Below are 14,899 nucleotides of genomic sequence, written 5' to 3'. Positions count from 1 at the left end.
TCCGTCATAAGTGTTCATTGGCACTCATTCCATGAAGAAGAAGATAAGCCAGACCTGGACAGATAAAGAAAGAGGGATAGCACCCCTTAATATGTTTTAGTAAATTTAAACACACAGGACTGCTTTGGGTGCCCATGATGTGCATCTACACCAGCTAACTTCCACACACTGAGGTTCAGATGGTTTATGACCATATGTAACTTTCCCACACACCTCTCACCAATACTGCAGGAAAATGGTAATTTCTTCTTTTCCTAAAGTCAGTCAAAAAGAAATAAAAATAGGTTTCCCCCTTCTCCCCTTGCATGGCCCTATGGACTGGTTTGGAAAAATGTGTAGGTTTTTGAAGAGTGGTTTGCTGTTGCTGCAATGAGATGATAGATAATGAGTGTGGCAAGAGCAGCTGAGTTACAGAAAAATAGTCAGCTCTTGCCAGAAAGACCAGCATAGTTTGAACTGCTAGTTCATAGTTGTAAATAAATCTTTGCAATTGAGCCTTTGGAATATCAACATAAATTGTTTCCAAATGCTCTAGAGCTGCATGGCTCATATCACTAAAGTTGCCAGACACAAATCTTCCTTTCTAAGGGGAAGGGAAATAAACAGATAGAAAGTTCTCCATGTGCACAATTCTTCTGGAAAAATAGTCAAGTGGGAGAAATGTGTGTACATCTTGGAGGACCTTTTATTTCCTGTACAGGTAGTAACAGACCATTCTGCTCCAGGAGCACATGTAGAGCCCTAGTACTATTGACCTAATTGAGGTCAACAGCAAGTCCCTCTTTGGCATCTACAGGGACTTAATTCTGAATTCTGTGTCTCCAGATACCTTTACAAAAAGAGATCAGAACTTCGCTGAATAAACTAAACAACTCCTACATGTTTTACAAAGTTTGCCTTGGCTTCTTTCTCTCTCTTGTGCGTGTGCATCTGCACTTTCCAGTATTCAATACCCCATAACGAGGGTTAAAATAAGAGATGCACAGAACATCACTTATTAGGCTTGCAGCCTCTATTTGAAAAAGCAGACAAGGTCTGCTTTTTCAGTAGTCAATAGTGTCATGGGATTGGGGAATGCTGGATGATTTCTTAATGACATGATGAGCCATAATTTTTATGAGGTAATATGATAACTTTAGCAATTACTGCTAGTAAAATGAGACTGAGCCAGCAGGGGAAGAAGAGGAAAGAAACATAGATTTTAAGTCAGTCTACTAATTTTTTCGTAATTTTCCTGCCAATTCTTACTCTTCCTGGAAGACACAGTGTGGGTAGTGCTAACATTTGGCATAAGCTGTAACTTTTCTTCTGGGCATGCAGCAGAAAGCTCTTTTACTTTTGAAGATGAATTTGTTATGTCTGACGCTGTATGAGGGAGACTGCATGGCAGAAAAAAATCAATTTCTCCTTCATGATACTGTTAAGAGCAATCTGAAAAAGCATAAGTATAGAATGATTACTGCAATAAAATCTAAAGACTTTGTTGTACTACAAAGCGGTGTAATAACAATGAGCCTCTGGCCCACAAAGCTTTACAGTCATTAAGTATGAAATACAAGAGGAAGAAACAGATCAATGGCAAGGAGATTGTATCGTGATTTGTGTCCATCCAGAACTATGCAAGTCATCTGGTTTGTTTTGTTTTGTTTTTTCATAAAGCCCAAAGCAGTGCATAAAGACTGCACTAAGCTAAGCAAGAGGGGGTTTTATATAACAGGAGTCAATGGACCGTCAATGCAAAGGACCATGTGTACAAAGTGACAGGTAAAACCATTGCTCAATATGACTTCATGTTTATTCACTGTAAGACAACAGTGAAATAATTTGTTTGAAATTATTGCTAATATTTAGTAAATAGGGCCCATGATTACTTTACATTTAATTCTCTCTGGCGCAGAAAAAAAACTTGCACAATATCCTCAAAATATCGCACAGTAGATCCTGAGATCCAATCCAAGGCCAGGACTTAAACAGCCTGGAATTTGGGATGCTTAATCCTGAATTCCAGCTTTCTGAATGAAACCACATGAACATGAATTCCTAACTTTAAGAGATATTGGATCCAAAATTGGTCCCGCATCAAATAAAGTTTCACATAACTAAAACCAACATGCAGATCTTGGAAACTTTCCTTTCTTGTCTTTTGATTTCCTAGATCTCTGGAGTTGTTCTTCATATCCCATCCAGAGCTGTCCCTGCAGTGTCTTCAAAGAGCATAGTTCATCCCTAAATCTGTTTGGGACATAGAAATGAGGACTGCCTCTCCCTGCTCAGGGTGAGGGGGACAATCTACTGTGACAATCTTAGAGCACATTTAACAAAACTAGATCCCTTCCAGGATAGTGAGACAAGTGCCCACTATAAGGCACTAAGGGTAGCGACTATTAAATAATTGTTAAATAAATTATTACACTATTACATAAATTATTAAATAAATATATTACATAATGCTTGCTTCTGCTCCCCTGAAAAGCACCTAGAAGACAATACGGCACTCAAGAAGGAACATCCTGTGACCAAGAGATAGGAACATCCACCTCTAAGGTAATAGTCCTTCTTCCAGTCACGATGCAGTTTGGCATCTTTGGATGAATACAGAAATGGTATAAACCTGTAAAGGAATCGCACTCTCTGGTTTTTGCTTTTCCACATCTTCACTGAAGAGAAATTTTTCACTCTTTGGTATCAGGGCTAGAAAGAACTAATTCTGCAGAAAAGTGACAAATGCCAGTTCATAAGCAGTTTCTGCTCACACTTTATCTTAGCAATAATGCATATTAAATATACAACCAAATCCTATCATTTTGAAAAAAAAATCTAATAAAATCTGATAAAAAGTACAGATTTCTGTCTTAAATACAAAATATTTGAAAAAAGCTGTCACTCCCCTCAGAATCTGTCATATATTTACATGTGCAACTGAGTGTACATTGGTCTGACTCCATTCATTTTGCTGAAATTACTCCATGAAGGAAATTAAGTCCTCTCTAGTTCTTTCATGGGCAAGTCCAAGCATGTTATATAGGTTAGGAGTGTAAACAGGCACAAAACAGAGAGCAAAATAAATCCACCATCATCTTTTAAATGTTGTGGTAATGACTGCAACTCTACTTCAAGAGGAGACTAACTTGCTGGAAGTAGTTGTTAAGGAAATGTCCTTCTCTACTGTCCCTGTTCTCGTATTTGACTTCCATTGCTAGCTACTGCTGTTGGAGATGGGCTAGATGGGAGCTTTGGGTAGTCACTGCACTCCTCTCTGCAGTATGTCTTCTTACCTTCTGTCTTTGCCTTATCAGTCCCTATGATCCTCTCAAGTCCTTAAGGACAAAGACTACCTAAGGTACTCCCAGCTCCCCTTTGGGATAAGAAAGTTAATCAGTTCCTAGAGCATCTTTAAGGTCAAAGCAGCTGGACTGCTACTCATTCTGGGTTGTCAGTAGCACAGATGACCAGTTGTCATGATTTTTCCTCCATGCATATTTTGGGGTTTGGTACTTTGTCTCTCCTTTTTGTTTAGTAGTTACTTGTAGTTCAAAAGACTTTCCAGCAGCTGGGCCATCAATTACCTACAGCACACACCCTTCACCCCTAAAAACCACTCACCCCTCAGTCTGGGCTGGTCAATTCAGCAGCTGATCAACCATTAGAAAAAAGCCAAACAAAAAAAAGCTTTCTACCCATCAAAACAATATAAACTTGCCCATTGAGTCTGCCCTAAAATCGTAATCACATTTCAGCTATAGTGAATGGAAGATAATAATAAAACCTGAAATTCTGGAGGAGAACTCAGGATTTCAGAATGCCCTGTGGGTGGTTCCCACTACCAGAAGGATAGGACAAACTCCAGAATCCAGCAACCTGTGCCAAGAACATAAAGCAAGTAACAACTTTTTGTTTGAGAGCTGATACTGGCAAAAGGACTGCAGCTGCTGTAAATGTCACTTGTGTGTGAAAGACAGAGGTACCCACTTAAGCCAGTAGTACTCAAAACATTTAAAGATTTATAGATCAGATGTGGCTTAAAGAGGAGATGAGGCCTGGCAGGCAGTGAAAATCATGCAGTCCACATGGCATTCACTTTCCATTTGTGAAATTTGCTTTCCTAAGCAGGCAGCTATGCCCTCTCCAGCTGTAACCTCCAAACAGATTTCAGGTGCAATCCTCAGGTTAAGAAAGAAGCTGATTACTCTAATGAAACCCAAAATAAATTGTGGTTAATCAAAAGCATTTGTGTCATTGTTGCTTGTATGTGCATCCAGAAAATGATAGAGACATAAGACCTGAGGAGCAAACAGCAGTTGTTCCTAATTCAGATAAGCTGAAACATCCCATGCAGTTTCTTCCACTTGCTTTTCCCCTTCCATAATCATTGTTTGACATTTGTCTGAGCCAGGGCATGTAGCTCCCACTTGTGTGCCAGTGCAGTTGGATAACTCATTCAGTTGCATCAGAGAAGAATGAGATACAATCACCAACCCTATACCTCCTGCTGTTAACAGTGCCTATAGTCTCATGCACGAGGAGAGATGGAGAGTTGGTATTTGCCTGCAGGGGAACAATTTCCAGACACTGGTTTACTGAGTACGCAGAGAAGGAAGGTGCAGAAGCACATAACAGTGGTACCTGAGAGTCTGTGCGTTACTAAAGTCTACTAGCAATGAGAACCTTTGTCTTGCCTTATGCAGGAGATGTTGTATCTGAAGATTAGCTGGCTCATCCTCCTAATGTACTTGGCTCCCTCTACCCCCTACAAAGACACCTTCTTGCTTTGGATCTATTGGTCAAATCCCCTTCACAAATCCCATGAGAATTCTTCAGACTCAAGGGTTACTCCTCCCTCTTGTCTCTAACACTAGTTCTGGTGAGAGACAGATCAGTGGATGGCTGAAGTAGATGGGCTATTGTCATTGCCCTGCACTGTAGAATTTATAGTCCAGTTTCTTCCTATTGTGTTCATTTATTTTGACTGAAAGTCAGATTAAAACTGAGGTACAATGTGGTAAACAAGAATTGATAAACCTTTCCTGGGGGATTGGGTCAAGTGTAGCTCAGCCTGACACATATGTGCCTGTTTCTGTCTTCGTGACAGGATAGCTGGACTCAAGATACCAACATGACTGAGCGCTTTGACTGCCACTACTGCAAAGAGTCCCTGTTTGGTAAGAAGTACATCCTGAAGGAGGACAGTCCCTATTGTGTGAAATGCTATGAAAGTCTTTATTCCAATACCTGTGAGGAATGTAAAAAACCTATCGGCGCTGACTGCAAGGTATGCCAGATTTGTGTCTTGTTACAGAAATCTTGGTAGAGCAGCCTGGATACAGAGCTGAGACCTGGAAGGATCCAGTTTAACAACTACATAGGGGTTCTTTTTGCTCGGAGAGCATAGTTTCTGGACCCCTGTATCTGCTTTTTAGCACTTCATTTGTCAAACCCTTCTTTAACAGGCATGGTAATAGACATGCCTTCCTGCAAGGTATAAAATGATCTGATGTAAGAAATTCTCTCTAAGTCATTAGGAGAGTCTGTCCTCAGGGCCAGCTGCGATCTGGAAGGGTGGCAGAGGCAGATTTTTCTTAACTTTGAGTCAGAGGGAGGGAAGCCACTGCTGGCTTTCCAGTGATCATAGTTCTATGGTCATCAAAGAGACAAGACACGCTCAAGAAAAAAGTGCCAACTTGGAGACCACAAAATCTAGCTAATGCTGACCCATGTAATAAATCAGACAGAGTTAGAAAAAATAGCCTTTTAAATGATGACAAAGGAGTCTAACTAAAGGTTGGAAAGGACAGAGAAGAGACTCTGCTTGAGCTGTGCACTCCTGTACCACATGGAAACACCTCCCTGGTACAATAAGGTGTAACCACCCGCATTTCTTTTAAGATAACCAAAACAACTGGAGTTCATGCCAGTTTCACCCTGACTGAATGAAGATAGATGAGTCATCCAGTGAAGTGTCTGTTGGACTGCTACAGACTGTAGCATCCAATAGCCGTCCTCCTTGCACAAAATTGACCTGTTCAGAGTTGGGGAAGAATTTCACTGACAGAGTGAGATTGCAGTAGATTTGCAATTTGCATTGCATGACCATAGGATTCTTGACCGATACAAGGAGATCTGATGTTTGATTTCCTCCACTGGTTATCTGTACCTCTAGAAGCACCAATTAATTCCTATTAGTGATACTACTACTCAATCACTAGTTCAGAGATACAAAAGTATATGCTTACTCAGATTGGAAAAAATAAATGTTGCATGTCTTCCAAATAGATCTACCCCACTCTATTGGCAAATCTGTGGGAAAGTCCCTTTCAGAAACTTTAGAAAGGTGAGAATGTTTCATCATCAAGACAGGGAACTGGCAATAGTCTGTAAGGGGGTATAAAATTGCCAGCTTTCCTACAGCTCATAAATATTCAGATTAGAGAAGAGATACAGCTGGCCTGTCCTGACCTGAAAAAGGAAAATATTTTTGTCCCATTCCAGAATGTGCTTTTGTTTTAAGGTCTCTTTCTAATCCCCTGAGAAGATATTTCCATGTGTTGATATTCGAGAATTTAAAAACTTGGATTGGCTTCAACAAATCTCGGTCAAAGTATTCAGGAATTAATCAGGCTGAACTTTTCAACCCAGATTTATGGATTTAGGGAGTGTGGGTGTTATCCAATATACTGCTTTTTTTTTAAGCAAGACGCACTCTAATAGCAGATAGGGAAAAAAAAGGGCCCCTTCGTCTACAATATAAGAATATTTTATATATGTAAAGAACCAGAACTATATGTGGAAAACACAAATAAGAGATAGTAAATAAATATTTCTTAAAAATCTATGAAGCATACCAGAAATGAACATGTCCTTTTTTGTTTCTGTGACCGCTGTTTGTGCCTGTCCATGCTTTATGTTGTAGCTTTTGAACGTGTTGACCAATTTTAACCAAATTCTGCCAGGCAGATAAAAGCTGAAACTTAAATTGCTACAAGATTTCTGAAAAAAAACCTCAACATGTGCTTGGGTAGAAAAAGACATGCTATGAATGTTCCCACTGAAAAGAAAACTAGAGTAGTTTTTCAATTGCAGTAACAGACACTACAGAACACATTTGAGAGAGCCCTTACAAATGTCTCAGCCCCAAGACAAGTTTCAGATCAAGTATGTCCACTATATGACTGAGCATAATTCAGGTGTGAAACACAGAGTCACAAAAAAATCAGACTTCTGCTTCTCATTAAACTGTATGTATACATAGGGATATAAATACATAAGAAATACACACACAGACATACACGTACGTATTTTTCTATATATCTTTTTAAACCTTGCATTTACTTTTTCACCTCAACAAAGAAGATAAATTGCACTGTGTTTGAGAATGAAACCAGTATGTTTACTTCATGTACAAAATGGACTCCACATTTGTTTATATGTTCTGACATAACCTACGACGGTTGTAAAATTTGGAACAAAAATCTAGTGGAGTGATAGTGTTATCAGAAAAGGTCACGTCTGGGCCTCTGCATCTAACAGGGGTGCCCATTCCTGCACCCACATTACAACCTGAAAGTCCCACGCAGCTCTCACCTCAGATCTTCTTTTGCAAGTCCCTTCTAGGCCACCATTGTTTTTCTACACTTAAAAAAGCTGCACTGAGAACCAGGTGCTCTTAATTTCCGTCTTTCCAGCCCTCCCAATTAAAAGCAGCCCTTCTTTAGATGACAGGGTTAAACCAAAGTAAAACAGGTGTTGACAAGAGGACAGCCAGCTCTCTGTCTCTGAACTCCTGTAGTGTACCAGCACTGATGCACAGAATCAATTCACCTGAGTTGAACTTAAGCCTGCTCAAACACTGGTAATACTCCAATTCTGACAGCACTGGGATCTGAGAGGATGAAACTGATGCCAGATTTTCCCATTGTGTTTAAGCTCTGGCACAGAGAGCCCACAAGATAACCATACTGAAGAAAGGCTTTCCTTGAATTCAAATCAGGGGAAAATTTGTTTCACTATCTTTCTAGTTTTTATAGTAATTTATGGGTAGCTGTGAAAGTAACTGAGTAATAACTGATTTGTTCTTTATTTTAAAAAATCAAATTTTTTCCATCAAAAAATCCCAGATCGACAACATGTGTCTGAATGACATCTTTGGATTTAGGCCATTTCATTAACTGTAAACAATTCTAGCTGATGTTTCACAGACAGATTAAAAGCTTCACATACTGCGTGGTAGAAGGCATTGGCAGGCAGTAGAAAAACACAATGCCATTTCTCTCACAGCTATTATACATTATTCATATGTTAACACATTTTAGTATAAATTTACCTTTTCTAAAAAAAAAAAAAAAAGGCATTTTGTTGCCTACATCCCTGGTGAACACTTATCACACCTACAGTTTCATGCTTCTTTCTGGAAATCCATCCATTATATTCCCATGTGCTTAACTGCTGAAGCATGACTTTTGGTTGACTTTGGCTTTTTTAATACTTTCCTTGCAGATCCTATGGTATAGAAATCATCGCAAAACCAGGAAATACCTACAGTAATCCAGTGTTTAATGCAGTCCACAAGTTGGCCTTGGCAGGCAGGAAGGGGCGAACACTCTCACTGCAACATGCGAGAATTAAATTATAAGTGGATTGTGAGATGAAGCTACTGTCTCAGCACGCAGGCCAAAAATGAGTCAGAAGGGTCAGTCTTAAATAAACTAAACAAAAAATTAAAACCTCTAGTAATGCAGATAAGGAAAGGGATAAAATAATTATTTTTCTCATTTTAAGTATTTAAACCTTGTCCTGACTTGCAGCACTTTTTCAGTGCATTACTGAATCTCAGACTAGTTGTAAAGTGGAATGGTAAAAGAGGTAGATACCCTAGTATCTTCTCATACCCCTAAGGCTCTGGGTCCAGCACAGTATCGCTTGGTTTTATCTTTTCTAAACATGCTTTTGACAGGTATGTGCCAGTCTAACACACTTAAGTGCTTTGCTACAGGGTGTGTGTAGTGTACAATCTGCACAGCATTTTGTTGGCGTACCCCGTTTCCTCTGCTCTTCTGAAAAGAGCACTGTGGCAGGCAAAAAAGCCTAATGTAGTCTTTGTTTGTGAACAACACATGCAGTTCCTCTTCTGGTAATAAGCTCTCTAATCTCCTTCTTCCTGTTGGGTCCCTGCTGAAAGCCAGTTCAGGAAAAATGCTAATGCATAATGGCTTCAGTTTACTTAGATTTAAAAAGCCAGAGTACAAGACAACATATGAGGAGTGTTAAGCATAACTCGGTGACCTGGTAACTCTAGTCTTGGGGTCTTCTAGGTTTTGGATTTTTTTAAAAACAATTTTCTAGTTTAAAATAAGTCACAGTCCCACCCTAGAGACTAAATAAACCACACTGGAGCAAAACTGTACAGAACTATGGAAAAGCTGTTAAAACATCATCTTGCCAATGTTAACAGTTATTTTGTCAAAGTTTTCTTTGTGAGTGACATAAGGAAAATAAGAGAAAATAAAATTACTTTAAAAGCACATAATGGCTTTTCAAAACCATGAGTTTCAAACCTGTTTTGCATGGCATGACTCTAAAAAGTCTCAGACACAAACAGGATCTTGCGACAAGTTTTGCTTACAGTCATCTGAGCACCTACAAAAGATCTCCACTTGGTCGACACTGATGTCTGTTTGAGAAACATTCATTGTTCATTTGGTTGTGTCAAGGAACTCTGAGCTGAAATTTTCAGCTGAGGTTGATACTGAGATCAGGCTGAGAAAAGAGCCCATTAAAATATGAGTAGTTTCAGGGATTGCTAATTTAGTTAATTTTTAATCTTCAAGTGAAACTATACGAGAGAAGGATTATTTTCTATATTCAGAAGACATGTCACTGAATGAAGTGTTAAAAATTCTCTCTCCAAATATTTCTACAGGATTTATCACAGCTCTGCAGAGATGGTACTGTCCTCCTCCCTTTCTCTTTGTTGTAGTAGCACATCTCAAACTGGTTTGGTGCTCTCTGCACTTCAGCTGCAAAATGCTTGTACAGGGCAGAGCATGTCCATGAGCACCTGTGTGCAAGCATCTCCCATTCCACTTCTCAAATGCCAGCCTATGGTAATTCTTCAGTCTCTTATCTGTGCTTTATCTAACAAGTCTCTTACATATGTTCATGGGTGCCTTCTCTAACAAGAGCACATGGCAGTCAGTTTTCATAGAGGCACAGATGATGGCAGAAAGAGTCATTCTCTATATGACTCTTTTAGGCAACATAGGAGGTTGCATTAAAATCTACGCTTAAAATATGTAGCACCAGGGACTCATTTCCCTTGAGCTGCATGAAACAGTTGACAAGTCATGCCTATCAATATTTTAAGGATATACTGCAGTTGAGTCCACAATAGTAATATTCTGTTTTGGTTCTTCCTGGAAATCCATGCAATAAACAGGAATTAGTTGTGTATCCCTTGTAACTTCTGCTGGAACAGATTTATTTGGGTTACAATCAGCTAGCATAAACTAGCATTCACATGCCTAGACTAAATCTGATGCTCTTTCAGTTTAGCAGAGGACCAGCCTGACCTTCAGATAAGTTTGAAGTCAGTTATGCACATGCAACTCCTCCAGTGTAGAATCTGCTCCAGATCAATACATCCACAGCTTACAAACAAGCCAAAGGTTTCAGCGATATAGACAACACACTGAAGTAGACCAAATCTCCTTTTCAGTTACTTTATTACACTGATTTAAGAAGAATCATGATGCATATATGGTTTCATTAGTACCTTGGACTTCCTTGCTTTCAGATGTGACAGATTCAGAGAGAGAAGGCGATATCCAATTCATCATTCTAATATTCTATTGTAGGCATCTCAAAGCCGGGCATCTTAGATTCTCTCTACATTCAATGACAATACCTGTTATAATAATCCAAAGTATCTGAAGATTATTCAATCCAGTCTTTATCTTGGGTACTTTGTGTTGTAGTTGTTCTTCATCACTTTGCCATGATGAAATATCTGCTACTTTCACCTGCCCAGCTACTACCTATACAATCTGCCATCATAACTGACTCAAGAATCAAATCTTTCATCATTCACACCTAATCTTTTTCTTTATTACTCCTCTTCTAAAAGGCGTGTACCTTCTCCAGGGTAAAATTTTATTGACAAAATAAGCAGGCATCAGCACGTGAACTGTGGAGATTAAAAAAAAGCTTGCAGAACATTGCAAAAAGAGGAAAAAGGTAGCAAGTGGGGAAAAAGAATGGAATACATCATGTTGCAAAAGAAAGAAAATCAGATCTGTTGTGATTCTACTTTCTACTAGGCAAATTTCACATTCTGGAAATCACTGTTGGCTGCATATTGTATTCTTTTCTGTTGAAAATATAATCTGAGATCAGATTTAGGTTATTCAACTTCATTTAAAGAGAAAAAATGTAAACAAGTTCTGAAAAAAATTGTTTTCAATTTACTATTAAAAAAGATTAAAATTTTAGGGTGAGAAATTTGTGCTGTTTCAAAAGGAGCTAGCCGAAAAGAATAGATGAGCTGAATAAACAAGTGCCCAGAAGCTGTTAAGTGGGAGTCTTACATATTCTGTCACAGAGTGCAATCTCAGAGATGCAAGATGCATTGGTACCAACTGTTATTCACAGTGATTTAGGAAATTTAGGTGAGTAGTGCAGATGTCCAAACAAAAATGCTTAATTGCATGGTCAATTTCTGACTGAAATCACTATCATTTAACGAGTTACTACATATCAGCTAAGCTAGATGAAACTATATCAGTGTTTCCTATTAGCTACTTATGAGAACAAGGCTCCTGAAAGCATAATGTGCTGTTATTTTAAGTTAACCCAGATCCACAGTATCTTTTGTTTGCTCTGGGCTAAGATTGCTCGTTTGGAGTTACCTGTGACTGTACTGACTGACATAGAGCAGCTTAGGCCAGATCAGGTACAAACACTTTGTGATGCTTTACACAACTAAAAAATCTGTTATTCTACAACTCATTCTTTTCCTTCAATTAACCAGATTAGCTCGGCGCCTGCAACAAATACATAGTAGATCTTGAGCTAGAAGTTATTTCTGCTCCATTCATGACAGTACTAACCACTAACACTCCCAACCCAAACTAAAGCCTATATATTTTGGGGTAGACACCTTTTCTTGTAATGATCCAAGCTCCATTTTGTGAGAAATCCAAAGTCACTTCAAGTGTTACACGATTAGGCCACCTTAATTCAAATTTTAAAAAGCCCAATTCATTGCTTTAGGTCACAATTTTTAGAAGGACTGGGTTTTTTTTTAAATAATAAGAGGACCACTGTGGAGAGTATCTTAAATACTTACACCCTCACATTAATCATTTGGCCAGTATTCTGGATCACTGGGTGCAGGTACAATGTGATCTCGCATCTTTCAGTCCAATATATAGTTATATTGAAATATATGTAAAACAAAACATAAGAGTCTGTAAAGATTTATTGCAGTGAAAAAAAACCCGAAGAGGTCAGATCTGTTTCACCCTTGGTGTAAGTCTGTTGAACTGAAAAAGTACCAGAAAGCAGTTGGGAAAAGGATTTCTGTTCAGGAGTGAATATGTATGAAATTACTTAGGAATCAGCAATAGAAAAGGCACACCTATGAGGTTAACAAGTTTTAATCTGCCTCAAAAGTGGAGCTTTATTCTCAAAGGAAATACCTAAATGAAATTAGTTGTTCCTCTGCTGCATACAAAAAAAGTTACCTTGAACTGAAAAAGGGTCAGTAGTTGTCATGAGCTGTTCTTAGTTATCACAGCAAAATAAGTTCACCTTCATCAGAACATTTTGTTTTCTTGAACCGTACAAATTAGTCCCAGCTCCTGGCTGCAGTTCAGATTTGGATATATTTGCATTATCTGAGCTTCTAGTTGTGCAAACTGTTCATTTCACTTGCTTTGTGGGTTTGGATTTCTACAGGATCTGTCTTACAAGGACCGCCACTGGCATGAAACCTGCTTCCACTGCTTCCAGTGCAAGAATTCATTGGTGGACAAACCTTTTGCTGCAAAAGAGGAACATCTACTTTGTACTGACTGCTACTCCAATGAATACTCTTCCAAATGTAATGAGTGCAAGAAGACTATTATGCCAGGTTAGGATGTTCACTTTTTGGACTAAGAAAAGATTAGGCTAAATATTAAGCCCAAACTCAGCAACATTTCTGACAGATCTTTTTCCTTGACTATTTCTGCTAAGTCATGGTGAACTATGTAAAATATAGTTGATTGTGCATTCTAAGCTATTTCCATGACCAGAATATGTAATGTTCGTAATGTTCATGATGTTCTGCTCATGGCAGAATTATTATTCACATAAAAGATATAACTCTTGAAAATTAGTATTTATTTTACTTAGCATTTTTATTAACAGGATTTATAATTTTTTTACAGCAGTATTCATTAAAAGGCTTTTGATGTCTGGAAAAATAATATTGATCTTTCTATCCAATCCCTACTTTGTACTCTGTCTTGATTGACTTCCACTTCTTGAAAACTGGAAACAGCTTGCAAATTTAACAGCTTACTTAATTTGAAATTTAGCTTTTTATGTGATTACTCTAAATTTAACTTCTCTCAGAAAAAAATGAAAAATTCATCAAAGTGACTCTGAGGTCCTTCTTGAGCACAAAGATATGAAGAAACAGGAAAGAGCTATTTTCTTTTTCAACATGAAACATGAGGTTATAGTAATATATTGTTAAAACCTCATCTGGTCACATCAACACTATAACATTCTGTAATAATCTGAGGGCTTTAAATTGAAAGGGCTATCAATGCAGAAATAAAATATTAAAAGGCAATTTGAAGAATCCTTGTACACACTTCATTATGATTACTAGTTACTTTGTCAGCTGGTTCTGACATTGGTCACCTTAGACAAAAGGAAAACCAAAACATTGTGCTCCTGAGGTGTAAAAATGAGGGCTTGATGATAAAGTAGGATTTATAACTAGAAATAACAACAATATTTAAAAGCAGCATTATCATGACATGCCTGTTAAATACTAAAGTAATTACAAGATTTATCTTTCAATCCTTCTGCAAATTAAACTCACATTGACTTCAGTCCAGGCTCCCCCTGCCTTGAGTTTCAGTGACAACACAATCCCTGAGAGAGAACAGCTGAAAATGTGAAAATAAAATTCTAGACTATAAAAAAAAAATATTCACATCTCCTTTTCCACAACATCATTCCTTCAAGGACTGATTTGTTTGCTCCTTGGAATGATATAGAAATTTAGCAGCACAGAGAGGGCATAATTTTTAGAAGATGTCCATTAATAAAATGGAACAGAAATATTCAAGCATATAAGCATCAGGCAGAAAGATAATTAACAGTTCACTTACTACTGCTGCAGGTAAATGCTTTAAAAAACCCCACCACCAAATAAATCTTGAAGTATGCCTCTGGGCAGAATTTAATGAGACCATAAAAAAAAAGAAGAAAAACATGCAACTAGTAAACAAAGATGAATTAATATTTGAGAAGGGGGAAAATGGCATAACTTCACTCTGCAAGTAATGGTGGGGCGGAGAGTTAGCATTAAGGGCATTAGTGTGGTTCTTCATCATTAGTCAATGTGCTTCGCTTGTCAGTCTTCCAAGCATTTGACATCATGTTTGTTGTTACAGGCTTCAAAAATGATGCAGAACTGTAGGAACAACATTTGTTTGTTTATCCTTCTGGCCAGTATCAAATATTCTGACTTTAAGTGGTAAATAGGAAATCATACAGTGTGCAAAGAAATTTGTCCATATAATAGGGCATCTCCAATTTCCTGGAAGGGCTCAGAGTCCACCTGTCATACAGTGGACTGAATCTGCAAAACAAAGTATCTGAACCCTAAACCTTGATTCTAGAGAATCAT

The 14,899-nt window shown here is 38.2% G+C and overlaps 1 protein-coding gene across 6 annotated transcripts in view; it reads left to right on the top strand.

Annotated features, from left to right (window-relative positions):
- Positions 1-14,899, top strand: part of FHL2 (four and a half LIM domains 2) — a 62,309-nt gene that overhangs the window by 40,399 nt on the left and 7,011 nt on the right. For 4 of the 6 annotated variants that reach the window (XM_017817305.1, XM_017817303.1, XM_017817306.1 and 1 more), the window contains 2 exons: positions 5,090-5,269; positions 12,949-13,123. In XM_017817305.1, the coding sequence (XP_017672794.1) occupies positions 5,114-5,269; positions 12,949-13,123 (331 nt within the window). In that variant the 5' untranslated portion in view covers positions 5,090-5,113. Of the gene's footprint in view, positions 1-2,473; positions 2,545-5,089; positions 5,270-12,948; positions 13,124-14,899 lie in introns of all 6 variants that reach the window. The other 2 variants (XM_017817304.1, XM_017817307.1) reach the window with 2 other exon arrangements.

This window comes from Lepidothrix coronata, unplaced genomic scaffold (assembly GCF_001604755.1).
Source record: "Lepidothrix coronata isolate B3197 unplaced genomic scaffold, Lepidothrix_coronata-1.0 Scaffold60, whole genome shotgun sequence".
Classification (NCBI taxonomy): domain Eukaryota; kingdom Metazoa; phylum Chordata; class Aves; order Passeriformes; family Pipridae; genus Lepidothrix; species Lepidothrix coronata.
The sequence above is the reverse complement of the archived record's forward strand: the minus strand, read 5'-3'. Positions and strand labels throughout refer to the sequence as shown.